The 27,325-nt window shown below is 49.4% G+C and overlaps 1 protein-coding gene across 4 annotated transcripts in view; it reads right to left on the reverse strand.

Moving 5' to 3' along the window:
- Positions 1-26,596, reverse strand: part of LOC132025746 (carboxyl-terminal PDZ ligand of neuronal nitric oxide synthase protein-like) — a 262,674-nt gene extending 236,078 nt beyond the window's left edge. For 2 of the 4 annotated variants that reach the window (XM_059413435.1, XM_059413434.1), the window contains exons 1-2: positions 26,399-26,596; positions 2,026-2,118 (exon numbers count right to left, since the gene is read on the reverse strand). In XM_059413435.1, coding sequence (XP_059269418.1) covers positions 2,026-2,118; positions 26,399-26,503 — 198 coding nt within the window. In that variant the 5' untranslated portion in view covers positions 26,504-26,596. The remainder of the gene's footprint in view (positions 1-2,025; positions 2,119-26,398) is intronic. The other 2 variants (XM_059413436.1, XM_059413438.1) reach the window with 2 other exon arrangements.
- Between the last annotated feature and the right edge of the window lie 729 nt (positions 26,597-27,325).

Raw genomic sequence — 27,325 nt, forward strand, 5'->3', positions numbered from 1 at the left:
GGGTCATGCCAACCAGCTCAACTTCACTTGGTTTGGGATTGCTTACTTTTTTTAAACATTATGTTAAAAAATTCACATGACTCGAGGTCCAAACTAACAAAACAAAGAATCTTCAAAGAAGATAAAGTTTTGGGGCACCTGGGTGGCTAGTGGGTTAAGCCTCTACCTTTGGCTCAGGAAATGTTCTCAAGGTCCTGGGATTTAGTCCCGCATCAGCTCTCTGCTCAGCGGGGAGCCTGCTTCCTCCTCTCTCTCTCTCTCTCTCTGCTTGCCTCTCTGCCTACTTGTGAGCTCTCTGTCAAATAAATAAATAAATAAAATCTTAAAAAAAAAAAAAAAAAGAAGATAAAGTTTTATTCCTTTTCCCTCCAGGTTATTTCTTCTCTTCTCCTAGGGATTACTTTAATTACCATTTAATTTTGGTGTTCTGTTTTTTGGGGGTTTTTTTGCTTTAAGATTTCTAAGTAATCTCTAAACCCAACGTGGGGCTTGAACTCACAACGCTGAGATCAAGAGTCATATGCTCTACCAGCTGAAGCAGCCAGCACCCCACCATTTTTCTTAATGCAAATACATATTCTCTCTTTTCTTAGATAAACAGAATCTTGCCCTTTTGCTTAATATATCCGAGAGATTACTGCATTACAGACACACCCTCCCCTCCCCTCCTCAGACACCGCAGTCTGCCTCCCAGGAAGAACATGTGGGTCATGTTTAGCCATTTGTTAGTACAAACAGTGCTTCATCAGCACAATGCATACTTTCAAAAAATATTTCTGTCAGGGGGCGCCTGGGTGGCTCAGTCGGTTAAGCAACTGACTCTTGATTTCAGCTTGGATCATAGTCTCAGGGTCATGAGATGGAGCCCCATGTCAGGCTCCAACCTTAGCAAGGAGTCTGCCTGGAGATTCTTTCTTTCTGCACACTGCTCCCAGCTCACCTACACATGCACTCACTCTCTAAGATTAACCAAAAAAAAAAAAAAAAAAAATCAGTAAACCTGAAATAGAAGCCTAGAGTTAGGATTCCTAGATCAAAGAGGATATGCATATTTAACTGTACTAGTTAACTGCTCAGTCCCCTACAAAGACAGGTAGGACACCGCTCCACGTTCCCCCCAGCAAGTGGAAAAGTATGTATTCAGGTCCCCAGCAGGTTGTCAACAGAGTAGGTGACCAAACTTTTGTAGTTTTACCAATATTTTCAGTGAGAAATGAGATCCTGGTGTAATCTTGATTACTTTCATGAATCAAGTTGAGCATAACTTCATATAATTATGAGCCATCTGAAATAACGATTCTTCATATTTCTGATAAGAAGTTCAAAAGTCTGTCATTGACCAGCTGAAGAACAGAGAGACCTCTGCCATGGGGAAGATGAGGACCATGTAAGATGGCCTACTTGTGAAAAGAGCCACAGCATACAAGCCAAGAATACCAGCTCCCAGTCAGAAAAGTTTTTAAAAAGATACCTGTTATTGTAACAACCAAAACCATAAGGCAGTACAAATCAATCTGATGAAAGGTGGAGAAGAAATTATAAAATTTTATTAAAAGACACTCATGAAGATCTAAATAGATATGCCATATTCATGAACTGGAAGACTGACAATCATAAGGATGTCAGCTACCACCGAAATCATTCTAGAAGTTCAATTTAATTCTGATTAAAATAAGGATGTGTATATCAGTTTCCCCTGTACTGATTGGTTTTAAGTAAGCTCTACACCCAAAGCAGGGCTTGAACTCACAACCCTGAGATCAAGAGTCACACGCTCTACCAAATGAGCCAGCCGGGCACCCCTGGCTTGTCATTTTGGCTTGAGATTTTTGAAGAACTCATTAAACTAATTCTAAGATTTTTAGGAAAGAGCAAAGTCCCACAAATCATGAAGACCATAAGGTTGGGAATCCTCCTACTGAATGAGAAGACTTATAATGAAGCAATAATAATTAAAATAGAGGTTCTAAAGGAATGACAGACAAAGAGACCGAGAGAACAGAGCAGTAAAGCCTTGAAACAAACCTCCACATCTTGCAGACACTTGATATAGGACAGCAGTGACGCAGCGAAAGGAGTGAAGAGACAGGCTAAGATGGTGCCAGGACAACTGGTTATCTACATAGAAGAAAAAATAAAATTAGACTCCTATTTCTAGCCATGCATAAAAATAAATTCCAGAGCTAAATGGGAAAGGCAAATCTTATAAAACCCAAGATATAGAATAGCACCATTAGGATCTCAGAGTACGGAGAAGTTCTTAAAAGGCAATGTAAGCATAAATGAAAAGATCAGTGCATTTTATATTAAAATCTGGATCTTTTATACCACAAAAGATAGGACAATGACAGTGAAGAGACAAGCCAGAGTGGAGGAAGACCGCAGTAATGCACATAACAAAGCTCAGGTTTCAGGTAAGTCTTTGACAAGTCAACGAGGCAAACACTAAAGACTCCATTGAAAAATAAACAAGAGAGATTCACACAAGAAAGAAAAAAAAATGGCAAAACAGGAAGAACCGATGCTCACTAGTAATGAGGGAAATGTAAATTCTGATACTTCACATTCAGTGTATCTAGCCAAAAAAGAAAAGAAAGCTAAGAAAGCCAAGTGTGAGCATGAGTGTGAAGCAAAGCAACAAGTACACACTGCTTGTCAGTTTACCTCCCTCCAGTGATCTTACAATATTTAATAAAGCAGTTAACTGTGTGATCTTGGATAAATCACTAAATGGAGCCAAGCCTGAGCTTCAACCTGTAGAGTCAAAAGAAAGGCAGAGACGGCCTGAAGATGTCCAAGAATCCGCCACATGTCCATAGCCACCTCTGGCCAGGTCGTGAACAGGCCCAGGACATGCCTGCAGTCTCAAACCAGACGCTTGGTGGATATTTATTAAACCATCCATCAACAAGACTGTGTTTATGGTTAGCCTTAAGCATGATTAGGGACTGGTTCTCTAACTCTGTTTTATGGGTTTTGTGGGCTCCACAGTAAAAATAAATCAAGCAGGGCTTGACCAAATCCAATCCAGCGCACACTGCCAACATTTAAATGAGACCTAAAGTCTACAAAGCAAGCAGAGACCACCCACCACCCCCCCAACCCAGCCACTGTCCCAGTGGGAGATTAGTGCTAATGGAATCACGTGCATGGGGAAGAAGGATCAAGGGAACCAACCCATGATTGTGATGCCATCAGGGCTACCCCATCAGAGAGCTAAGTCCACTTTCAGGGTGAGGCAAGAGTATGCTAAGGCCTTCTCCTACCCCGAGGGGTAACAGTCAGCCCCGTCCCACCCACCGGCCGAGAGCTGAGCTACATACTCTGCCGAGAACACAAGTCCCTCTTCTGATACATACATGGACATAACAAATTTTGAGGAAGGCTGTAGACCAACATGTTACACATACTGAATTCTCAGCTACAGAAGAACTAGAATGCCAAAAGGAACTTAAGAGTCCATCTTCCCCAGGGTGCCAGGTGGCTCAGCAGATTAAGTACCTAACTCTTGATTTCAGCTCAGGTCGTGATCTCAGGAGTCATGGGATCAAGTCTCACATCAGGCTCCACGCTCAGTGGGGAGCCTGCCTCAGAGTCTCTCTCCCTCGCCCTCTGCCTCTCCCCTGGGCATGCTCTCTCATACTTGGCTCTTTAAAATAATAACAAAAAAATAACAAAAAAATTTTTATGTTATTGCCCTAAGACCTACCACTGTACCTGGCTTGCCATAGAACTCAAGAAGTACTTGCCCACTGCAATAACAAAATTATCTTCCATGATCCTCTAGTCTAAGCACATTCCCACTTGTTCTCTTGCTGGGGGGGCTGGGGGCGGGGGAACATTTTTCCAGAACCAGCTTGGAGAGACAGCATGCAATATGGCAGGGGCTCTGGAGTCCCAGTCCTGCTGGAAACAGCCTTTCACCAGCCAAGGGATGAAGGACACTTGGAGGCTAAGACCTAATTTTCCTACCTGTAGGTAGAAATAACGGTCTCAGAGGACCTGCATATCAAACACAGTAATTCAAGTGTCTGAGAAACTGCAGGAACAAGCTGACTACGTGAGGAAGGAGGCAGAAAAGCAGGTTCACTTAGAGGGCCCAGTCTGCGGAGTGTGTGACTCTTGATCTTGGGGTTGTAGGTTTGAACCCTGCCCTGGGTGTAGAGATTACTTAAAAATAAAATCTTTTCAGGGGCATCTGGGTGGCTCAGTGGGTTAAAGCCTCTGCCTTTGGCTCAGGTCATGATCCCAGGGTCCTGGGATTGAGCCCCGCATCGGGCTCTCTGCTCAACAGGGAACCTGCTTCCTCCTCTCTCTCTGCCTGCCTCTCTGCCTACTTGTGATCTGTCTGTCAAACAAATAAATAAATGAATTTTTAAAAAAATTAATAAAATCTTTCCAAAAAAAACAAGGAAAAAGCAGCTGCCAAGCACCTGCCTCGTCAAGGAGCCATGTCTCTCTGATGGCAAAACACTTTTGCTGTGGTTTTATCTACTGTCACTGTCACAGGAAGGTGGTGGTGAGAGCCTGCGCCTGGGAGTATAGAAGGGGATTAGTATTCAAATCCTCTCAACCATTTCATCCAGGAAGGCGTGCCACCCTGCACCTCCTGAGGATCTGGGAATTATTAATGCTCAATAATGCATGGAATTCGAGTAATCTTTTTCACATACTACTTTCATTTTTCCAGGTTCACTCAATGCATGTAATACATATGGAACCCAAACTGGGTACACAAATATGAATTACTGCCTCCGTGGCCAGGGAAGCAAGACGACCGTTAAGGAGAGAATACGAGAAGATGAATAAATGGCAATCCACTAAATCATCAGTTGTAAACAATTGTGCAATGGATAGCACAGGACTCTCAGAGAAACACTTCCTTTTCTTGGAAATGTCAACAAACACGAGATTTATCACTGCTGGAGTGAAAAGTTCAGTGGGACGAGGTCGGGCGTTCAGGTTCTGCTCTTGATCCTGCCATGGGAGAGCAGAGACACCGTGGATGAAATCCTCTGTTCCACTCCCCAATTATCCCACACAAACCCCCAATTATGTGTGCCTCTATTTTAAGAAAACCCACTAACTGAAACACTGAACTTCTTAAAACAAGAGAGTGAATACCCTTCAATTTACTCTACAAAAGCCCTCTTCAACTTGACAATAGTCTGTTTACCCTTTACACAGCAGGGAGCCGGGGGTCAGGGGAGACCTGGATATGGCACACAGGAGCCCCAGATGGCGGCAGAGCCAACCCTACCCTTCCTTGGATCAACAGCCTGGACCTTGTCCCTTTCATCTCTTTGTACTCCAGGCCCCCCCACCTGTAAGAGACCAGAGTTGAACTCTCACAGCTGAAATCTCAGCGGATCCCCGAGGCCCCCTCCAACTCCAAGAGTCTGATTCTGTTGGACTCTTCCCATTCCTTCTGCAGACCATCCCCCTTTCCCAATGAAGTCACATCCCAATTACCTAATGTCCACATACTGGTTGAGAGATAAATTAGAGCAAACAGCCAGAATGCAGCCAGACGGCACGTGGTGCTCCCCGAGTTCCCGGCTGTGCAGTGCCCGCTCTCGGGGGTGTGGGAGGAAGGAGCTGGTGTTCTTTCTTCCCTTAACTGCTCATCAATATGTTGCTCAAGTGCAACCACACGTAAGCAGAATTTATTCACTCCATGTCTTATGTTCTCAAATATTTACACCTTTTGCTGATTCATGGGGAGGAAAACAACTTTTAAACTCTCAGTCAGCAGTTTTCCCAATCATAGGGGAAATAAAAAGATGGAACGCCAATTCTGGGAAAATGGCAGCAATGAAACCATATAATCATTGGGCCCTCAGCAATCCTTAAAAACAGGGCAACTAAGTAACAAAATTAAAAACTTATGGACAACATAAAAAAAAAAAGAGTGGTGACAAGGTAGCCCCATAATCCCCAAAATACATGTGGATGGGTACAAATCAGCAGCCAGCATAGTATTGGTGTCTGTGTGGGAAAAAACAAAGGGAAGCAATGGGCCCGTGAGGATGGAGAGAAGAGAACCCCAAAAGGGCCAACAGGTACTCACTGAAGACCACAACAGGAAAAGTGGAGAACCACATTTGTTGTGCAGGGCCCACAACGAGATCCAAAGGGTGAGGGCAGCTCCAGCCTCCATGAACTCTCAACGGACTTACCAGGACAGGATCCCACAGAGAGGAGAAACCACCCACAGCAGAATCAAAATTGGGTGGGGCAGCCAACACGGACAAAGGAAAGAAAAGCTTCCAAAAAAGTGGGAGCGGGAAACAGAACCATGTTATCCTAATCTAACTGAAAACAGAAGAACTATGGAGTCAAAAATCCTCCTGAACCTCACATCCTTTTAAAAATTCAGGAAAGCAAGTTCACATAAAAATTAAAGAAAATATCAGGGTCAACTCCATAGGCAGCTCTAGAAGAAAAAGAATAAGGACCAAACAAAATAGCTCTGGAGATGTGGAACAATGAAAACATGCCAGAGAGACATTCGAAAAATGTTAAAATGTAACATCGTTTCAAAATGAGCTAAAATTATTTTAAAAAGTAAATTATGCAAGACATGAAAACATAAGTTAGAATTATGAAAATTCAGAAGTAACTAAATTCAAGAATCAGAAATTTTAAAAATAATCATTTTAGAAACAAAATCTAAACTATAAGGAAGAAAAAAATAGACCTAACAAAACTCCTGAAAAGTCAGGAATGTGTTCAGATGAAAAATATACATCGAAGGGACTTGAACATGACAAATAGTGAAGATGGACAAAGAAGAACCAACATAGGGTTAAGAGGGGTCCTTGCAAACAAAATCAAAGCAGGGAAATAGAACTCTAAGAACAGTAACTCAAACTACCCCCCATATATATGTATTGAAAACCTCACAGAGAACATATTATGTACCTGAGAACACAGACTCAGAATAAAGACACACTCTAAGAAAACTGTAAGGCATAACTAGACCTAGAAATACTGTTCCATGAGTCCTTCTTCAGGATCCCAGAGAATGAACTTCGAATAATTAAAATGACAAGACACAAGGATAGAAGTATTTGAAGTATATAGTCATTAAGGAATAAGGCTAAGTGGGCATTGAAAGGGAGCGATTACAATGTGTAAAGGCCATGTGACTGTATCAGTCCCCTACAGCTGCTGTGACAAATTATCACACATTTGGTGACTTGGGATAACAGCAGCTTATTCTGTTACAGTTCTGGAGGCCAGGAGTCCAAAATCTTTTTCCCTGACCAAAATCATGGTGTTGGCAGGCTACCCTCTCTCCAAGGGGTTTAGGGGATAGTCCGTTCCTTTCTCATCCAGCTTCTGGTGGCCACATCACCCCATTTCTGCCTCCAAGATCACTCGGTTCTTTTCCTTTTCTGGAAGTGATTGGGTTTTGCCCCCTCCTTATAAGGGCATGTATGGTGGCTTTTAGAACCCACCTGGATCATCTCCCTTCTCAAGATCCTTCATCACAAATGCAGTCTTTGCCATATAAAGTAACAAGTGCAGGTACTAGAGATCAGGACATGGACACCATAAGGGGCCGTATGTTACTCAGAGTACTGCAAGGAGCTAGGACAGCCATTCTTTTGAATGGCAGAGTATAGGGGTGGCCTGGCAAACAAGGCTTTTGAATGTGTTCAGCATTATAATTGATGCCAGTGTTAGTATCTACTATTCGGAGACAGCAGCCTGGGTATTATGGGATAGACCAAAAGAGTAATTACAGGATATTGAATTCTATCATTCCCTATGCACTTGAAAACTAGAATTCAGCGTGATAGCACAGATGAAATAGAGGTTAAGAAGAAACCTCATAGTCTAGGGCACCTGGGTGGGGGAACTCAGTTGGTTAAATACCTGATTCTCCATTTTAGCTCAGGTCATCATCTCAGGGTTCTAGGATTGAGCCCCAGGTCGAGCTCCACATAGAGTCTGCTCATCTCTCTCCCTCTGCTGCTCCTCACCCTGCTCACACATTCTCACTCTCAAATAAAATATTTTTTAAAAATTAAAAGAAAAAAAAAGAAACCTCAGTCTTGAGTTGTAGTTGAGTTGGAAATAGGACTATGAACTCATAAGTACATTTATATCTGTCACATTCATTCTTGAGCTCTCTTTGTATGTATTTTCCCATGCTGATTTTTATTTAGAAATAAAACTCAGCATCAGGGTGCCCAGGTGGCTCAGTTGGTTAAGTGGTTGCCTTCGGCTCAGGTCATGATCCTGGGGTCCTGGGATTGAGCCCCGCATTGGGCTTTCTGCTCTGTGGGGAGCCTACTTCTCCCTCTCCCTGCTGATCCCCCTGCTTGCGCTTGCTCTGTGTCAAATAAAGGCCTTACAAAAATAAATAAAAATTAAAAATAAATAAAAATCAGCATCTCAGGTGCCCATACAGTGGTCCTGAAAAAATCATCTTGCATTAAAAGATACCAGAAATGGCGGAATCCAGTCTGAGGCAGAAAAAAAATTGGAGGAGCTGAAGAGAGGAGAAGGGGGAAGGAGAACAGCGAGAGAGCAGGGAAGACAGAGAGAAAAATCTCCCAGGCCCAAAAGAGAGGCCAGCTACCAGGGAGTGTGCATTCACCAACGCAAAGAAAGATGTATCACAGGACGGGGAGGGAGATGTGGATCAGCCCTGGCAGGTTCCACACAACACATCGAGGCGATCATCGGCAGCGCCCAGCCAAATGCTTCAGCTACAGGCTCTCCCCTCCTGGCTTCTCAGAGGGGACCATCACCGTCGCGTGGATGACCCTCCCACCCTCTTGGCCAGCTGCCATCAAACCTGCCAGCCACCTTCTGACGGAGACCTACGCACCTGGGGCCCCCATGCTCTTACCTGCGGGGAGGCAAGTGCTGCGTTCGTACCCGCAAGCATATCCAGTCCCTCGTTCAGTTATGCCTCTCCGAGGAAAGCCACAGAAAGGCATTCTGTCCCAATCAGCTGGTCCGTCTGAATAACCAGGGCCTGCCTGCACGCACATTCGTCTCCTGGCTGCGCGAGCAATCGCCTGGGAGCTTTTAAATTACAGGGATAGAAAGGCCCCAGCCCAGGTAGAGGAACGGAGAGTCCCTAGGGGACAGAGGCTTCTCTGTTTTGTAAGTTCTCGTGGGATCCAAAGGCACAGCTGGGTTTGCAAAGCTCCATTGACATATGAAGGGGGCAAGAAGGCTGCCCTCAGGACCAAGGCCTGGCAGGCCCAAGAGCTGGCAGGCGCACAGAGCCCCCCGCCCCCCTGAATTTCTACAAAATCCAAGACCAAGCTCAGTCTTTTGTTTTTTCCCCCTCCTTTGCCTTTCTGCAGATCATGACCCTGTAGTGTTCTACTGTTTTCAAAACTTCTCTTTTGGCTGCAATAGGGTAAAATGGACAACTGAGACTTCAAAGGCTCCCCCCCAACCCCAAGAGGAGAAAAAGGTGTAAATATTTGAGAACATAAGACACGGAGCAAATAAATTCTGCCTGCGTGTGGTTACTTCAGCAACACAGATGAAGAGCCCGGGGCAGGAGCACCAGATCCGCCTCCCACGCCCCCGAGAGCGGGCACGCCGCGGCCGGGAACACGGGCAGCACCACGTGCCGTCTGGCTGCATTCTGGCTGTTTGCTCTGATTGATCTGTCAACCAGTATGTGGACATCAGGTAACTGGGATGCGACTTCATCAAGAAAGGGGGATGGTCTGCAGAAGGAATGGGAAGAGTCCAACAGAATCAGACTCTTGGACTTGGAGGGGACCTCGAGGATCTGCTGAGATTTCAGCTGTGAGAGTTCCGCTCTGGTGTCTTACAGGTTGGGGGGGGGGGGGGGGGGGGCTGAAGTAGAAAGAGGGGAAAGGGACAAGAACCTTTCCAAGGAAAGGAAAGGGACAAGGACCAGGCTGTTGATCCAAGCAAGGGTAGGGTTGGTTCTGCCGCCATCCGGGACTCCTATGCTATATCCAGGTCTCCCCAGCCCCGGCCACCCCGGGGAAGGAGGAAACGCTGGTGAAGACATGACTAGCAGGGAGCAAGGAGGGGCATCCCTTCCATGTGGCAGAACCAGGGCAGTGAGCCCTCCCCCACAGAAGACGGGGGTCCGCAGCCTCTCACGTGTAGTTCAGACATCTTAATAAGCTACTGCTGGGAAAAGGAAATCATCACCAGAAGGCATAACTGCCATGAAGCGCCTGACGTCTAAGGACCCGAGGGGAGCAGCCTCACCTGACACACCAAACCCACACCCCTGCTGCATTCCACTCACATCTCCATGTGTTTACTGAGCAGCTACTGCTGAAAACCCAGAAGCTCAAGCCCTTCATGCAGGGCCCAGGCTACGTACACAAAGAACAGGTTATAAGCCAAATGGTGCTTAGCAATTAGAGGAAGACCACCTCCCAAAGTCGGGAGACCAGTGGGAAACCAGCCTTTGAGGTGGGAAGCCCCGTAAGAGGAGAACGGAGCAGACAAACCCATCCGAAAGGGGCAACGAGGAAGCCAGCTTCCGGCTGCGGGCTGGATCACCTTCAGTCAAGGAAAAGGAGCCTCTGACCATAGAAATCTGCACCGTCTTGCCAAGGGAAAGGCTGAGAGGGCAAAGTCCAACACCCCACGCTCTCCACAAAAACCATTTTGAGAAATACGTCCAACACAACTCAGACAACAAGCGGGCTGGTCAAAGCAGAATTCCCGAGGCAAGAGTGAGGCCAGGGATCCCACTCCAGACAAAGGCACCAGGGAAACGTGGGGAGGAGTGAAGCTATGCGTGCTTAGTGACGTCGGCCTGGTTCGCTTGTTCATGCAAGGTCAGTGGTGCACCTGTTATGCGTCCATAGTGCATCAGACATGGTGTTCCCTCTGGGACCCCAGAGGCCAGCAGTTACCACAGAGGGGGACGGTGGGGTTGGGGGGGCACTGTACGAGACAGAAGTGGTTGGGATACAGGCAGGGAACATTAGCCAAAGGTCTAGGGACACCCCGGAAGTTGCTGTCTGATGCCTCTAACAACATTATTAGCCTCAGGAACCCATTACAGATCTGTCAACAGTGACCTCTAGAATCGCCACCTGAAGTTCTCGTGTTTCAGCAACCTCCACTTCAAGAAGAGACTGGGAGGGAGAAGGGGTCGTCATAATCCCAGCTTGCAGAGAAGGCCAGCTAGCCAGACCTTCCAAGCAGCCCACTCAGCCTTTTCCACCTTTCACGAGGGGCTCCCACAGACACAGTCTCGTGCTCATCGTGCGGCTCAACGGACAGGAAACTGCCGCATGTCAGAAGCCTCAATGTGCTTCCCCAGCTCTTAGGGAGTGAGAGACGTCAGGACTGCTCAAGAAAGGCAGAGAATTCCACACGGGACATCAGGACTTGGCACAGCCAAGGGTCCAGCCCCGGCCAACAGCTTCGGGCCAGACAGCGAGAGGAGGCAAGTGAAACCACCTTTCAAGTTCGTGCAGTTCAGACTTTAGAGGATCCTCTAATGGAGGTGGCTTAAAGCTTTGTCACACGAGTCCCAATGATCCAATCCAGTTTCCTAGGAAGCACAGAGTATTTAACTCTGCATCTTTTCTGACTCTCCTCCCCAATACAGCCTGGCCCTAGTCTGTCTTTGTAACTTCTCTGACCTCTCCCCTTCATTTCCATGTCCCCCACCATTGGTCACACTGGTTGGGGCCCTACACGTGGGTTTTTAGCACTGGTCCTCTGTTGGCTTTATTTTTACAAACAGCTCTTCTCTCTCTCCTGATCCCAAGACACTGTATGTGCGCATTCATACACACACGCATGTAGGTCACCCCTAGAAACATTTTTTGTTCCCTACTGTTTACAAGCCACATCTCTCAAGCCTGGTATTTTTAAGATTTTATTTATTTATTTATTTGTCAGAGAGAGAGAGGGCAAAAGCAGGCAGAGTGTCAGGCAGAGGCAGAAGCAAGCTCCCCACTGAGCAAGGAGCCTGATGCAGGACTCGATTCCAGAACCCTGGCATCACGACCTGAGCCGAAGGCAGACATTTAACCGACTGAGTCACCTAGGTATCCCTCAAGCCTGGTATTTAAAAGCTTCCTGGGGTATGGGTCCTCCTACCTCACACATTTCTTCATATCTGTGGTTTTCTTACTCTTAAAAAAAAAAAAAAAAAGGACTAAAACCTACATATACACCCTCGTCTCCCCCACTCCCACCACAGCACACCTTTCCCTTCTCTTTCACTTCCCTAAAAGCTGCCCATTCCCGTCATTATTCATACACACGAAACTGAAAGGTGCTGCACCTCTCGCAACTTCCAGAAGGGAACAGGGGCCCTGGTTCCAGCCGCAAACAGCTCTCACCAGTCTATTACTACCCCCTACCATACACACATACACACACACACACACACACGTGCAACCCACTCTTTGCACAACTACTACAGTGACACTCTTACACTCAAGAATCCTCATTTCATGCTCTTGCAGGACCCCTTGCAAAGTCACAGACCAAGCCACTAACCACAGCCTTGGAACACCATCCTGGGACTGGGGAAGAAGATGGACAGATAAGCTCTCTCCCAGCCTAGCAGTACCCACAGCTCGTGAAGAGAGCTCAGTAGAACATCCACTGGAAAATGCAAGGCCTTGTTTTAGCAAATTCGAGATCCAGTGTTGCCTAGATTTGGGGATAGAGTGACCTTGGACAAGTCACTTAATACGGAGCCTCCTAAACCACCATGATAAGAGAGAAAATACCATCTCTCACGCAGTGTACTTACAAGGATTGAATGAGAAAGGGCGTAAGGTACCTCGGAGAACAGCCAGCACACGGTATGTGCTCCTACCCACGCCTACCACTGTGCTCATCTTTCCACATATCCTTATCTCCCCAGCTAGCAGGACGGCCCTCCGGTCACCGTCCAGTCTTCTGGCTCTCTGACCCCAACACCAAGCACTGTGCCGCCAGTACAGAAGCACGATAAATACGTCCTATAGGACTGGATCTATTTCTACACTTGGAGTTGGGAACATGTATTCTGGGAACACAAGTTAGCTTCAGAACGGGCCACATGGAGGGAAGCCATAAATCTATGGAAGGAAAGGGACTATCAGGGTCTTAAGGACTTAGGAGAGGTTACACAAAGATTCATAAAGACCAGCCCTTGGGGAAGAGACCGGGGCCTCTGGTCATTCCACCAGAACTGCCTCGGCTGGCTCCAGCCGCTGACCCCGAGATTCTCAATTATGGGTCCTGATTTGATTACGATCACCTGGGGGAGCTTTACCGACGTACAGAGGACAAGGTTCCAGTTTCGGGTGTACCCATCGCTTCAACAAGTCCACTTGTTACTCGGTGCTCACCAGGACAAGCGTCGTCATCGTCCGATAACCCTGCGATGTTATTACTAGATCATCGACCAAGCTCCCTCTGCTGCACTGCTCGTCTCGGACTTACTCTGTAACTGCTAGTTTGGACCTTCGTCTCCCATCACCTCTTCCACGAACCCCTCTAATCCTCCCACTGACAAGCACTGAGAACTCCAACTAGGACATAGAAAAGAAGCAGAAGAGGACTCAAAGGTGGAAAGAAGGCCAACCGGCCAGGGACCTCCGCACCCAAGGCACAACATGGTAGTAGGTTTCCCTGGGTTTTCTTTCGGCCTCATGTATCCCAGACTGGTTGCTGGAAAAATCAGAAACCCAGGAAAGCCAACAGATGGACAATTTTAAAAATCCTGGGACCCCCTCTCTCTCTGCCTGCCTCTCTGCCTACTTGTGATCTCTATCAAATAAATAAATAAAATCTTTAAAAAAAAAAAAAGTCCCAAGATGAGCCGGCTTTCTCCAGCTTAAAGGACCAGGACAGGGGCAGCTCCACATGACAGAGTTTTAGACAATGACAGCCCTACTCTAGCCCAGCGTCACAGAAGAAAACCGTGCCCCCACCTGCTGGCTCAAGAAACCTGCTTTTTGGGGCAACTGGGTGGCTCAGTGGGTGAAGCATCTGCCTTAGGCTCAGGTCATGATCTCAGCATCCTAGGACTAAGCCCCACAGTGGACTCCCTGCTCAGCAGGGAGCCTGGGTCTCCCTCTCCCGCTCCCCCTACTTGTGTTCTCTCTCTCTCTCTCTCAAATAAAATTTTTTTAAAAAAAGAAAGAAACCTGACATCTGCCTTCATCAGGCTGGAAGGAGATGCTTCACCCTTTCCTTCTTCCCAGGGCTATCGGGGAAGGCTGAAGGGAAGCAGGGCCACCAGGATAACATGGCCTCCCCGTCCCCCTCCCCGCTGGGGGTCAGAGGAGACCTACCAGAGAGTTCAGAACTTTCACCACCACCCAGCGGTTAAACAGGCAGAGGGTCAGCAGAGACCCCACGAGTACCACCAGTGAGGCACGCCCGCCCGGCTCCGGCGTGGTCTCAGCCGAGGCCAATAAAGACTCTAGACTTCCATCCCCACCTGACGGTGATGAGACAGCACTCCCCTCCCCTGCCACGGGCAGAAGCATCTTGCTGAAACAGAAGATTTAATTAAGACTCAGAAGCTCCTAATACCCAAAACGTCCAGGTTTCAATCAAAAATCATTCATCACTCCAGGAACCAAGAAAATCTCGACTGAATGAGAGAAGACAACAACAGATGCCAACACCAAGAGGAGGATATATTAGAATTATCTGACCAAAATGTTAAAGCAGGCTTCATTTAAGTATGTGCTTGGGAAAAAAACAAAAAAACAAACAGCCTCAGCAAAGAAAGAGAAGACTTGAAAACAGCAACTTCCAGGAGGCACCCCCTACTAACTGAATTCGAATCACCGAGAACAGCCCACCATCAGAACGTGTTTTCTTAAGTCCCAGATGAGCACCAGGTGTGAGAACCAGTGCTCCAGCTTCATCAGATTAGGGTGTCTGTCAGCATCACCTGGAAGACGTATGCGATCACGACAGATCAGGCCCTAATGCTCCTTCAACAAGCCCAGGCCTCTGTATTTTGATTGATTTCCAGATGATTCTGAGAGACGTCAAAGTTTGAGAACAGCTGCTTTCGCTAATGGAAGGCATCTGCGGGAGATTCTCCTCGTGGAAGGACGCTGCAGAATTCTTGACCTGAAGGAGGAAAGAGTTGCATTTCAGTAACCTTGAGTCCAGGGGTCAAGTTTCAATCCTACTTTGGGGATGGGTGCCCAGGATACGACGCGTTCAAGCGGCGCTGCCAAATTCAAGAAAAGAAAATCCACACACGTGGCGGGCCAGCTTGGAAACGCCAGCACAGCCCAGGTACAGGTCACGTGTGATTATGTGGAAAGAGCGTGGGAGTGAGACGTCATGCTACCTGTCACTCGGCCCCTGGGAGACATTAATCTTCCTCTTGGCAGAAAAAGAAAACGCTTCCACATGAGCGCCTCTGCCTGTCCAGAGAGGCCAACACAGAAACGGAAGCGTCCGCCGTCAAGCTCGAACAAAAGGGCACCACCGAGGAGCCTCTCTGTGGTGGGCTGTGGGCTGAGAGCTCCAACCGAGAGCGACAGGGGCTCCGCGGCGGGAGGCGGCCCGCATTCCCTCTCTCCTGGAGGGGCCTCCGGGCCTAGAGGACGGGTCCTCAGGAGCCCAGAAAGGCCGAGAAGGGCCGTGGAGGCGGCCGGGAGGAAGAGGGGTGGTGAGGGGGAGTGGAGCCCCCCACGACACAGGAAGTGCACAGCCAGAGCCCAGCAAACTCTTCAGGAAGGAAGGGCCTCCCGAGCTCCTCTCCGCCCAGCCGCTGGCCCGCTCACGGATGCCGCACGTCCGTGTCTAGACAGCAGCAACATGGCGCACCAGAGGGGTCTTTGCGAGTGGCCTGTTGCCCGCTGGCACATAGCAGACCGGTCCCCGGGGCCCAGGCAAGACCCCGGTGGGAGGTGCGAGACCACCCCCTCTAACAGACCATTTGCCCATTCGATCCAGCCTAAAGAGATGTGCCTCGGTTTCCTCATCTGCGAAATGGGAACAGCACCCCCCCCCCACAGGGCCACTGTAAAGATTAAACCAGTCAACATACGTAAAACGCTAAGAACAAAGCATAAAATATGGAACTTGATAGACATTAGCTCTTAAAGATCAGCAGTGATGATGCCTGAGCCCAGACTCCTGGCTTTGGCTGGGAGGACCCACCCATTACCAAGCTCCGTCTCCCTATGCCTCGGCTTCCCCATCTGTAAAACGGGAAATAAGAGAACCTTCACTTCCGTGGCTGCTGGGAAGACGAATCACTTCAGAGAATATGAACAGGGCCTGGAACACAGTAAGTGCTTTTAAAATGACCGTGATTATGATGTTGGCTTTCTATGATGTGGACAGCGTGAGGCAGACACGTGGTGCTTCCGCTGGGCTCTAGAGGAGCTTACGGCCTAGATTGGGAGGCCAGAGATGCACACACCCGACCAGCAGGGAACAGCAGCACTGAACCCAGGACCTGGGGCAATTCTGCAAGCATGAGTCTCCCTCTCCGCAGTTCAGAATGTTCTGGGTGTAGGAGAGTTCCAGGTCTCATTCAGCTCTCAAGGCTGGTCAGGTGAACAGTCCTCCCGGGAACATGGTAGCTTCCAGAATAAATGGGAGAGAGCCCACAGCCCTCCACCTGCACAGATGACCATCAGGGAAGACCCACGAGCCCCCATCAAGTGCTGCAGAAAACTGACAAGAAAACCGCTGGGCTCACACTGGGGGTTGGGAGGGGGGGGCAAGGGGTCCAAAGTGTTGGGGCGCTCTGGATGTGAAACCTGCTGGAAGTGCCCCTGTAAGTAACTTCTAAAGCCAGCTGCTCCGGGGCTTACAAAGAAACATGATGCTGAATCAAAAAATTGAAAAGGAAAATGTAAGCATCACGAGATATTAATTAATCCCATGATGCCAGATTCCTTCAGCTTAGATTACCTCTGCTTAAAGAAATATTTATCCAAGACATTCAGAGAAAGACAGCGAAGACAGACAGCATCCCGCACGCCAGGAGATTCTGTGATTTTTAATCCTAATGAGGATTAAAAGCTGAAACACATGTGATGGGGGCATGCACCAGAAGCAAGTTAACCCTTTTTTTTTTTAATTCCCTCCCAAGGAGGCTGACAGCTATTTTAAGCCCCCAAAGCAGCCACGTTGTCTGAGTTGCAACTTTGGGAATCCAAGTGGTCCTGTAGCTACAGCTTTAAATGGGCGTGCGGCGTGGATACACTACCAGGCCTCTGACTTGCCAAAGAATGAATCTAAGGCTGCAGATTACAACCACGCACAGATGCAACCTATGGTGCAATTTGTAGGACAAAATAATAATAATAATAATAATAACAACAACAACAACAGCCCAGCCTGGGCCAGGCTCTGCATGAGGCGTTCCATGTGCAACTCATTTATCCCAGGAGGTAGGGGTACGTGTACCCTCTTTTTATAGACCAGGGTACCATGGGACAGATGTTGAGTAACTCACAGAAGGTCACACAGCAAGAGAGGGACAGGGCCAGGATTTGGACCCAAGCACAGTCTGGGTCCTGAATTCATGCTATACTATATTGTCCACCAAATCCATGTCCTTAAAGTAGCAAGTTAAAGGAAACAAAACAATGAATGGGGTAGGGGGTACCAATTCATTAATGAGAACACAACAGGCTGAAAATGTTTGGGGTTTTTTCTTTTTACTAATAAATGACAATTATCTCCTCCTGAAACTGGCCAGATGTTCTGTAATCAAAGATTCTAATTCCATGGCACATCCATCATGGGGATTCCATTTAATTCAGGAAAAATGCTTACTCGGCACTTCCTCTGGAAGGAAGAGGCATGGGGCGGGCTGCGCCGAGGGTGTGCGTCCTGGGAAGCCAGGGGACTGCAAGTCACAGACACAGAGCAAGAGACCAGGTCAGGAGGGGATGGAAGCTGGCGGAGGCCTATCCAGTCCTTGGGCTCACGTCAGCGCCCTCCTGGCAGTCCTCAAAGGGAGCATCTCAGAAATTATGCTCATTTACTGCAAATACACATTCTCTATGCAAGGCACTGCACTCAGCACTGCAGAAGGCATGGGGGTGGGGGGACTCAAAGTGACAAGGCCCCTGATGATGGCACGGGGAGAAAAAATCAGAGCTGCTTAACTGCACAGTGGGGTCTGGTTAGTCCCCTCAACACAGAGGAGGGACAGGTCACATCTGCCCCAGCAAGGGGCGCTAGGCTAGATCTGTGTGGGACGTGACATGGGAGCCAAGGGAATGGGGTATGCTCTGACCAGCTCGGAGTATGGGGTGAGAAGGGGAATTGTTCAAAAACAGCCCTGAATATCATGCTAAGAATTTTGGATCTAATATAGTAGGCTTGGAGACTCTCTGTGTTTTTGAGTAGGAGGACAACATAATTATATTGCAGGAAAATTACCAGAGCAAAAGTTTATAGGATCAAGTGGAGGCCTCCAGAAAGTTATTCAAACAGTCTGGGAAGAGGCGGTTAGTGTCTGAACCAGCCAGAGGTGGGAAAGGATGGAACAGGCAGGGTGCATGGGCGGAGATCATCAAGAAGATTCAAGAACGAGGCAACTGACTTGATATGGGGATTCACAGAAGAGCCTGGCCACAATGGGGATCCAGTGGCCAACCGATGAGTCAGCTGTTAAACCAAAGGGTCCAGGCAGTGCTCCAAAATGTCAGGCCTCAGTGCCCGAGAGCATGGTGGGGTCACTAAGAGAGGCCCCAAGTCAGAGAGATTTGCCAGCTTATCCACGTTCCTTGGGGCAGAGACAGTCAGCGGAAGCAGCAAACAGAAATCTGCGGGCTGGACTAGAGTTAGAGGTCCAGGAGCCAACCTGCCTAGCAGCGAGGAGGGCATGCAAACAAGCCCTCCCAGGAGAGGTCCAAGGGAGGAGAGAGAACAGCCAGCAAGGAGGAGAAGGGCAAGTTCGAGGGACAGGCAGAGCACAGCCACCTGCGAGCCTGCTCGGAGGGCAGACTAAGGCATTCCGAGGAGGAGGACAGCAAGAAAATCAGCAAGGAACAAGGACAGAAAAGGGAAACCGTACAACAGCTCCTATATGTGGAGCCAGGACAGAAGTCAGCACACCTCCAGGAGCTGGAGAGACCCTGGGAAACTGCAGAGACTAGACTGCTCTCTCCTGGGAATGAGCTGCGCAAGGGAGGGAGGGACACTTGTTAAAGAGATGCAGAGAAGTGAGTCGTCATGTAGGGAAGGGCACAGCGCATTCCTGGGCAGAGACAAGTGACCAACTGGGGAGGAAGGTGGGCCCAGGGAAAGGTGGGGAGTGCCAGTGCAGAGGAGATTGAACAAGAACTCTGCAGAGGACGGAGGGCAGAGGGATCTCAAAAAAAGGAAGCAGGACAAGGAGAAAATATATAATTGGACTTCATCACAATGAAAAACATCTGTGTTTCAAAGGGCAGCATCAAGAAGGTAAAAAGACTACCCACAGGATAGGGAGAAATGTGCTCACATCTATATAAAGGACTTGAATACAGAATAAGGAACTTTTACAGCTCAAGAACTTTTTAAAAAAGACAATCCAAGGGGCGCCTAAGTGGCTCAGTGGGTTAAGCCTCTGCCTTTGGCTCAGATCATGATCCCAGGGTCCTGGGATTGAGGCCCGTATTGGGCTCTCTGCTCAGCGGGGAGCCTGCTTCCCCCTCTCCCTACCTCTCTGCCTACTTGTGATCTCTTTCTCTGTGTAAAATAAATGAATAAAATCCTTAAAAAAAAAAAAAGACAATCCAAAAATGGGTCAAGGATCTGAATAGACATTTCTCCGAAGACGACATATAAATGGCCAATAAACACATGAGAATATGTTCTGTATCGTTATTCATCAGAGAAATGCAAATCAAAACCACAATGAGACAGCATTTTCACACCCACCAGACTGGCTAGACTCAAAAAGCCAGACGATAGTAAGTGCCGATGAGGACATGGGAAACCCAAACCCCGCTGGTGCGAATGGGGCAACCACACTAGAAACAGCCCCTACCGGTTCCACAAAGAGTGAAACCCAGTTACTAGGAGACCAGGCAATTCCATTCCTCCTTATCTACCCACAAGAAATGAAAACGGACATCCCCACCAAAACAAGGACACTCGTGTTTATAGAAAAAGTCTTCATAGAAGCTAAAGAAAGAACCTCAGCAGCCATCGGTGGATGAATGGATAAACAAAATGTGGTAGGCCCACATAGTGGTGTATGATTTGGCCATTAAAAGAAATGAAGCACTCACCCGGGCTTCAATACGGACTGAAAACATGCTAAGCTAACGATGTCACCCGCAGGGCGCCTGGCTGGCTCAGTCCACTAAGCGTCCGACTCTTGGTTCCAGCTCAGGTCGTGATCTCAGGATGGTGAGATCGAGCCCCTCGTCGGGCTCCACACTCAGCAAGGAGTCTGCTTAGAGATTCTCTCCCTCTGTTCCTTTCCACCCCGTATGTGTGGGTGCACTCTCTCTCAATTAAATAAATCTTAAAAAAAAAAAAAATACCACTCATACGCACACGCACACACACGCACACAAAAACATACTATATGATTTCATGGATATGAAATGTCAAGAATAGGCAAATCTAGAGACAGAAAGTAGTTGAATGATTGCTTAGGGCTGGGATGGATGGGAGGGTAGGGGATGCTAAATTGAGAGTATGGAGGTTTCTTTTTGAGGTGATGAGAATATCCCAAAACTGACTATGGTGATGGTTGCATGTATCTGTGAATATACTAAAACCCCCTAATTGTGCATTTCACGTTAGTGAACTGTATGGTATGTGACTTATGCCTCAATAAAACTCTCAGAATGTTGCAGGGAAAGGAAGTTCATTTTCCAAAAAGAGGAAGGAAAGCAGCAGACACCAAGTTTGCAATGTTGGGTAGCAAAGTGGAAGGAGCAGAAAGGGTCATGGGCATGGCCCCAGGCAGCCCTGGGAAGCAGGACAAAGATGGCAAGTTCACCGGGGAGCTCAAGGCCTCAAGGCGACGAGGGTGTGAGGAGGCGGATAATTATAGTCAAAGAAAGCGTTCTGAAAGTTCAAGTTCTTGGAAGTAGCAGCATTATGAGTAAGCGATAATAAACGGTGAGTCTGATTAGGGTCTTGGACATAATGACTGGCAAAGGTCAACATTACATGTGGCTGAATGATCTGCACATTGAAGGGACCCGGACATTTTGCACCAAGGAGACAAGACTGAAAGCCATCAATTCACAAAATGTATGGCTAGGTAGAAACAGACCCGCCCACCAGATCCCCAAACATCCGCTGTGGAGGAACACAGTGGGGCACCTGCACGAGTAAAAACAGCCATCATCTCAGAGCAGCGCTGCATCTCTGAAACTGACTGCCCCCCAAAAGTGGTCCGGCATAAGATAACAATGGGAGGGGCGCCTGGCTGGATCCGTCAGTAGAGCACTCGACTCTTGATCTTGGGGTCGTGACTTCAAAGCCCATGTTGGGGGCAGAACTTACTTAATTAAAAATAAAAAAAGATTTCAATGAGTTTGAAAGCATCTGGACATATACATGAGAAGGTGAAATGAAACTCTGCTTCAGTGGCAGTGTCGGTATATACAGCAGGCCCTTCATTTGAACCCCTACTGGTCCAGAAGATAAGACCTTGGAGGCAAAACTCCCACACCCAGGATATTGTGGAGTCGGGGTGAGAGCTCTTCACCACGCTATGCACTCAAGTATGAGTCAGAGCACCCCATTTATGGTGAGCCAATAATGTAATGTCCTAATCTGGAAGGCCTCGCCGCAGCATGCTCAAGAGGCATCCACAGGCAGCCTGCCGTCCAGGGTTTCTGGAATCTCTAAAATCCAAATCACAGAAACTTCCATTTAGCAAGGAGGGAAATATGTCCAGACAGCAGAGTTCAGATTTGACCAGGAGCTCCCAACTGCAAAATCACTCCACAATAGGACAATATCTTTACTTTCAGACTTTCTACAGCGGGTACTTTCTTCCACTTGACAAATACGTTCTTACTGCTGGCTATGTATGCCCCTGATGCTGGGGCAGGGGTTCCACAAAGAGGCAGGAGACAACATCCTCAAATAACATGCACATCTCTGCAGACAGTGTATGCAGAGGGGCACAAAATCTCGTAGCCAACCATGACCCAAAGACAGCTTCGGCAATCTCTCCCACCCCGTGTGCACCCATACAATGTGGCCTTAATGCTCACCCCTCAGGAATGAAGTCCACCTCTCCTCCCCTTGAATCTGAGCCAGCCTATGGCCTGATTTAACCAACAGAATAAAAAAATGACCCTGCGTTAACTTTGGACGACAGGACTTCAAGGCTCTGCCTTCGTTGCTTGGAACACTCCCTCCCCAAACCCAGCTGCCACATAAAAGGGCCATCATGCTATGAGGACATCCAAGCGACCCCATGGAGAGAACCACCCCTGGGAGAACCGGCCATGTGAGAGAGGCCTTCAAGGACCTTCCAACCCGGCCCAGCCACAGCTAAATGAAGCCAAATGACTGAGCCTATCAACAACAACACGTGCAACAGAAGAACAGCCCAGCCAAGCCCCGCCTGAATTCCTGGCACACAAAATAAACAGATGCTGCTTAAAGCCACTTCGTGTTCGGGTAATCAGTTAAGCAACAAGAGATTCCTGAAACTGACTTGAAGCCTGGATCTCATCTTATCTAGTGAGGTGAGCCTGGGTCAACAACTTCCACTGCACTGCAGTTTCCTCGGCTATAAAACAGGGGGTTGTGTCCTAGGTAAGCTGAGGTGCTTTCCGGTTGTGACAGTCTGCGCCAGACTCATGGTCTCCAGGAAAGGTTGAGGCGATGAGCCTGGGTATACAGACTGGGCATCAGGAGGAGGAACCGGAACCAGGAGACAACGGCCCTGGGGCAGCAGCAGCAGCTCCATGGCTCGTAGTAAGTTCTCACTAAATATCAGCTAGAATCAGATGGTCGGAGCAGTTCTGTGATGCTAGATGAGTTAATCCCTCTGATCCCCAATTTTTTTCATCAGAGAAACAGAGAGGACATGAATGCTTCTGTTTCTACCTGAAGAAAAGGCTTTGTATGGGAAAGTCCCATGTGAATTAAAAAAAAAAAAAAAAAAAAAAAACCACCTACAAAATGCATAAACACCAAAGCCATGCCCAGTCCCCTCCTCACCCAGCACGGGGAGACAGTCGGTCAGTGGCACTGGCTACCAGGAAGACACATGGGGACAAAGGGAGAGGCAGGGACAGAGCAGCCACATAAGCCATCAGGCCGAGTGAGATTTTACCACCCACCTCCCAGCAAGGATCAGTGGGCTAGGCACCCATGCTGCCCACGGAGGGCAGGTAATTAGGAGCAGCACCCAACCAAAGGGGATATGTGCAAACAGCCCGACACTAAAAGTTTACGGAATTTCCTACATCAGAGTCCAAGAGGCCAGCAACCTGAGAATGCCCCGCCAGGGAGCCATGAATCAGACCACCGCCCGGCAGAGTGGACACTCCATAAAAATGACTAAGTAAGCACGCGATCTGGGAGTCTGAAGGAGTCAACGCTCCCAGCAGTTGAAATGCTGGCTTTGCCATCCACAGCTGTGTGCACTACAGCAGGCAACAACCCCCCCCCAGCCTATACCGTCATTTATAAGACATGAGGAGACCCGCCTCCAGGGAAGCAGTGAGAATCACATGAAACCACGCATGAAAAACATCTGAGATTAAGTGCATGATGTTTTTTGTTTTCTTTCTTTCTTTTTTTTTTTTTTTTTTCGAGGGGAGAGGATGGGGGGGAAGGAAAGAGCATCTTAAGCAGGCTCCTCAACCAGCCCCATCGGGGCTCAATCTGTCGACCCTGAGATCATGACCTGAGCCGAAATCAAGAGTCCGACGCGTAACCCACTGAGCCACCCAGGTGCCCTCATGATGTTGTTTCTCAATGCGCCGACCGTCTGACTCCCAGACACCCTTCCACCCCAGCCGTACCCTTTCAATCCCTGCAGAGGCCTGAAGATGAGTGGCATCCATCCACACAGCCCCTCCATCCAGTGTTGATTCTGAAAAACTGCCAGCGCTTGGGACAGAAAAGACCTGGGCTCATTTTCCAAGGGGATCTGACAAGGCCCCGAGATTACATTTACATTTCCCAGCCCGTGCTTTTTTCCAAAACGAATGTGGTGCAGATTTAACCCTGACATCCCAAGGAGCGTGAAGGTCCACAGACCCTGCTCTGGTGGAAGGTGGAAACCAGCCCGAGGAGGCTGGGTTTTTTTCTGGGACAGAAAATCGGATTCCACCGCTACTCAGGTCCCGGCTGATGCAGTTTGAACGTCCTGGTGTCCAGCATCGATTACAAAGGGCTGGGAGTTAGGACCAGTCCTCAGTCAGCCCTGTGCTTTCTCCTCTACCTTGCCGTTCTCAGGGCAGAACCCCTTGGTCAGCTGTGTCTCAGATCTGCATTAGGAACAGCCTGGACCAGCTGTGGCTCCCCATCCTCTAATCAAGCACCACTGTGTGTCAACCTGGGGAAGTCACTAGAGGAACTACATCATGCCCCAGACATTTGCTTAGAAAAGAAATTCCATGTAGGGAAGGTGAAGGTAAGATCCAGCAAGTTGGAGGCAAGCCTCAAGCCCAATATTTCTCAAAATCTGGTCCCAGCCACTTGCATTAAATCACTACAATCCCCCTTAAAGGTACCCAGTCCCAGGCTCCCCCCCAGATGAGTCAAATTAGAATTGGGGGTGGCAAGAATCTGACTTTTCAATAGGATTTTTATGCCTGTCGCGTTTTGACACCTCGTCGGGACCAAAGGCAGAGACTGTGCAAAAAAGAATTAAAAAGGGTTTAAAACACTTTAATTCTTGATCCCCCTTCTTGCCCTCATTCTTGTGAAACAGAGCACTGGTGAACCAAACAAGACAAAGCCAATTCCCCAGTTTACGGATATCCAAGAAAACTGAATTATGGGCACAATGAAAAGCCATGCTGTACAGTGACAAAGGCTCACCAGAGCAACAGGCCTGGACAAAAATTAACCCAAACATCCCATCTTAGACCAACCAGATCTATTCTGAGAGAAACAAGATAAGATCTTGGCTACAGCCCCACTCTGGCCCCAGCCATACCCACTAACTCCGCTCTGCATTCCTCCACAGGGTCTGAGTGGGATGGAGGCAGGGGTGTCCTAGGTCAAGCAAATGTGGTTGGGGGAAGGTTATGGGGTGGTGGGGGAGTAAGATTCACCACTTCACACATCCCCATGAGAAGGAGAAAGATCTGAAGGTAACTGACTGCATTGGGCACATGTCAGACACTCAAAAAATGTTTCACAAACTGAAGGAAATAGCCACCTGACGGAATCACCCTTGCCTGAGATAACAACCTGCATCTTCAAAGCCAGGAAGGAAAAAAGGGAACGGAGAGTAAAACAGTCTCCACATCTAAAGTAGTGTCTTTTTTCAAAACCAGCAAGAACCTAAAAAACAACCTCCTGGCAGGGGCAATACCTTCTGTCACTTATCAGCGACAGGCACGCTGCAGGTGCTGAGAAACTCTGAGTCTTTGGGGTCAGGCGGCACGAAGGAAGAGCAGAAGCACTTTCCGCAAGCGATGGGCAGCGGGAGCCCAGCTGCGATCGCAGGAACCAGAACGCCTCCCTCTGGGAAGGGCATCCCAGGGGGCCAGCCTTACCGCGCACCTCCGGGTCCAGTCCCGAGGCTTGCGCCCCGCCCCCTCCCCAAGGACCGACCCGGGGCTCTGGCCTTGGCGCTGCAAATTCCAGTCATCCCCGCTAAATTCTTCAACAGCGGGTCCCCACTAGCTGCTGAAACTTAACATTACGCCACAAAACTAGCAAATGGGCAGCTTTCACCCCTCCCCCTTCAATGACTGGCGCCTGCAAAGAAGTCCTGGCAAATCAGGCATTTAAGAAGTGACTGACACCTGGACCCGGTTACCTGAAATCTAGAACAAAAACAAACACAGAAACACCCCTGTAATATTTTCCTCGATCAGGAAGTAGGCATCCCCCCCTTTAAAAAAGCAAAAACAAAAACAAAAACAAAAACAAAAACAAAACCTTCCTGAAAGCACCTCTCCCGCGGGATCCCAGCAGGTAAATAACACCAGAGCTTCCCCAAAGCGATTCTAAAGAATCAGGGGTCCAGGCTGCGCTCCCTCGCTGGCTTCTCCTGCTCGGAAGCAGGGATCGGGAAGTCGGGCAGTCCCGGGAGGTGAGGATGGGGGCGTCCGCAGGTGGGAGGAGGGGGCGCAGCAAAACCGCCCAAACTTCCCAGCCGCTCTGAAGCAGTTCTGGGCAGGAGCCCGCGGAATTCAGTCCCGACCAGGGGAGTCCCCTCCCTCACAGAAAGGCCCCCGACATCAGCCTGGCCCGCCAGCCCCGCGTCCGCTCGGACGTGCCCCCAGGCGGCTATTGCCCCCCCTCGGGGGCCCCTCACCTTGGCCTCGAAGCAGATGCCGTGCTGGAAGGCGTCCTCGTTGTGCAAGGGGATCCGCAGGTCGTGCCCATCGTCCACAAGGTTGTACTTGGTTTTGCTGGGCATGGTGGTGACCCGCGGTGGACCGGCTCCTCCAGAGGCGGCGGAGGGAAGGGGCTGGCCAGACCCGGGAGGGGTGAGGAGGGGAGGGGAGGGGAGGGGAGGGGCGCAGGCGGCCGCGGGAGCCGGGACCCGAGCGGCGCCGAGGGCCGGACGGCAGCGGGCTGCGCGGCTGCGGGCGGCGCTGTGGCCGCACGATTCCTGCGGGCGAGGAGGGCGGCGGCGGCGGCGGCGGGAGCGGGCGGCGCCGGGCCGGGGGAAGGGAGCGGTGGGCGCGCGGCCCGAAGCGGGACCCGGCGCGGCGGCTGCCCGGGACCAGGAAGAAAAGGCGGCGGCGGCAGCAGCGGCGGCGGCGGCGGCGGCAGCAGCGGCGGCGGCGGAGCGGGGCGCCTGTCACGGAGACGCCGGATCCGCCGCCCCGGAGCTGCTCCTCCTGCGGGGCGGGGCCTGGGCCGGCTCCTCCCACGGGCGCCCAGGCCCCGCCCCTCGCCCGTACTGGCCCCGCCCCGCGACGCCCGCCTGCAGAGCAGGTGAAAGTCCCCGGGAGCGCCGGACCCGCGCTGCCAGGCAGGCGAGCCCTGCGGCGCGGCCCGCGACCTGCACCGTGCTCCCGGGCGCCTGGGCTCAGCCCTGCTTCTGTTTTTATGGTCACATTCGGAGCCGGGTGCCGAGGGTCAGCCGCCGCAGCAGCGCCTTGGATGTTTTGTTTTTGCTGTGGGGGGGAGGGGCGGTGTTTATTGTCCGGTGTTTATGTTCTCCCGGGAAGGCCCAGCTCCTGGCCCAAATACATCCAAATCAGTAATTCTGAGAGTTCCTTTTCCCTGGAGA

The sequence above is a fragment of the Mustela nigripes genome, chromosome 10 (genome assembly GCF_022355385.1).
Source record: "Mustela nigripes isolate SB6536 chromosome 10, MUSNIG.SB6536, whole genome shotgun sequence".
NCBI classification, from domain to species: Eukaryota; Metazoa; Chordata; class Mammalia; order Carnivora; family Mustelidae; genus Mustela; species Mustela nigripes.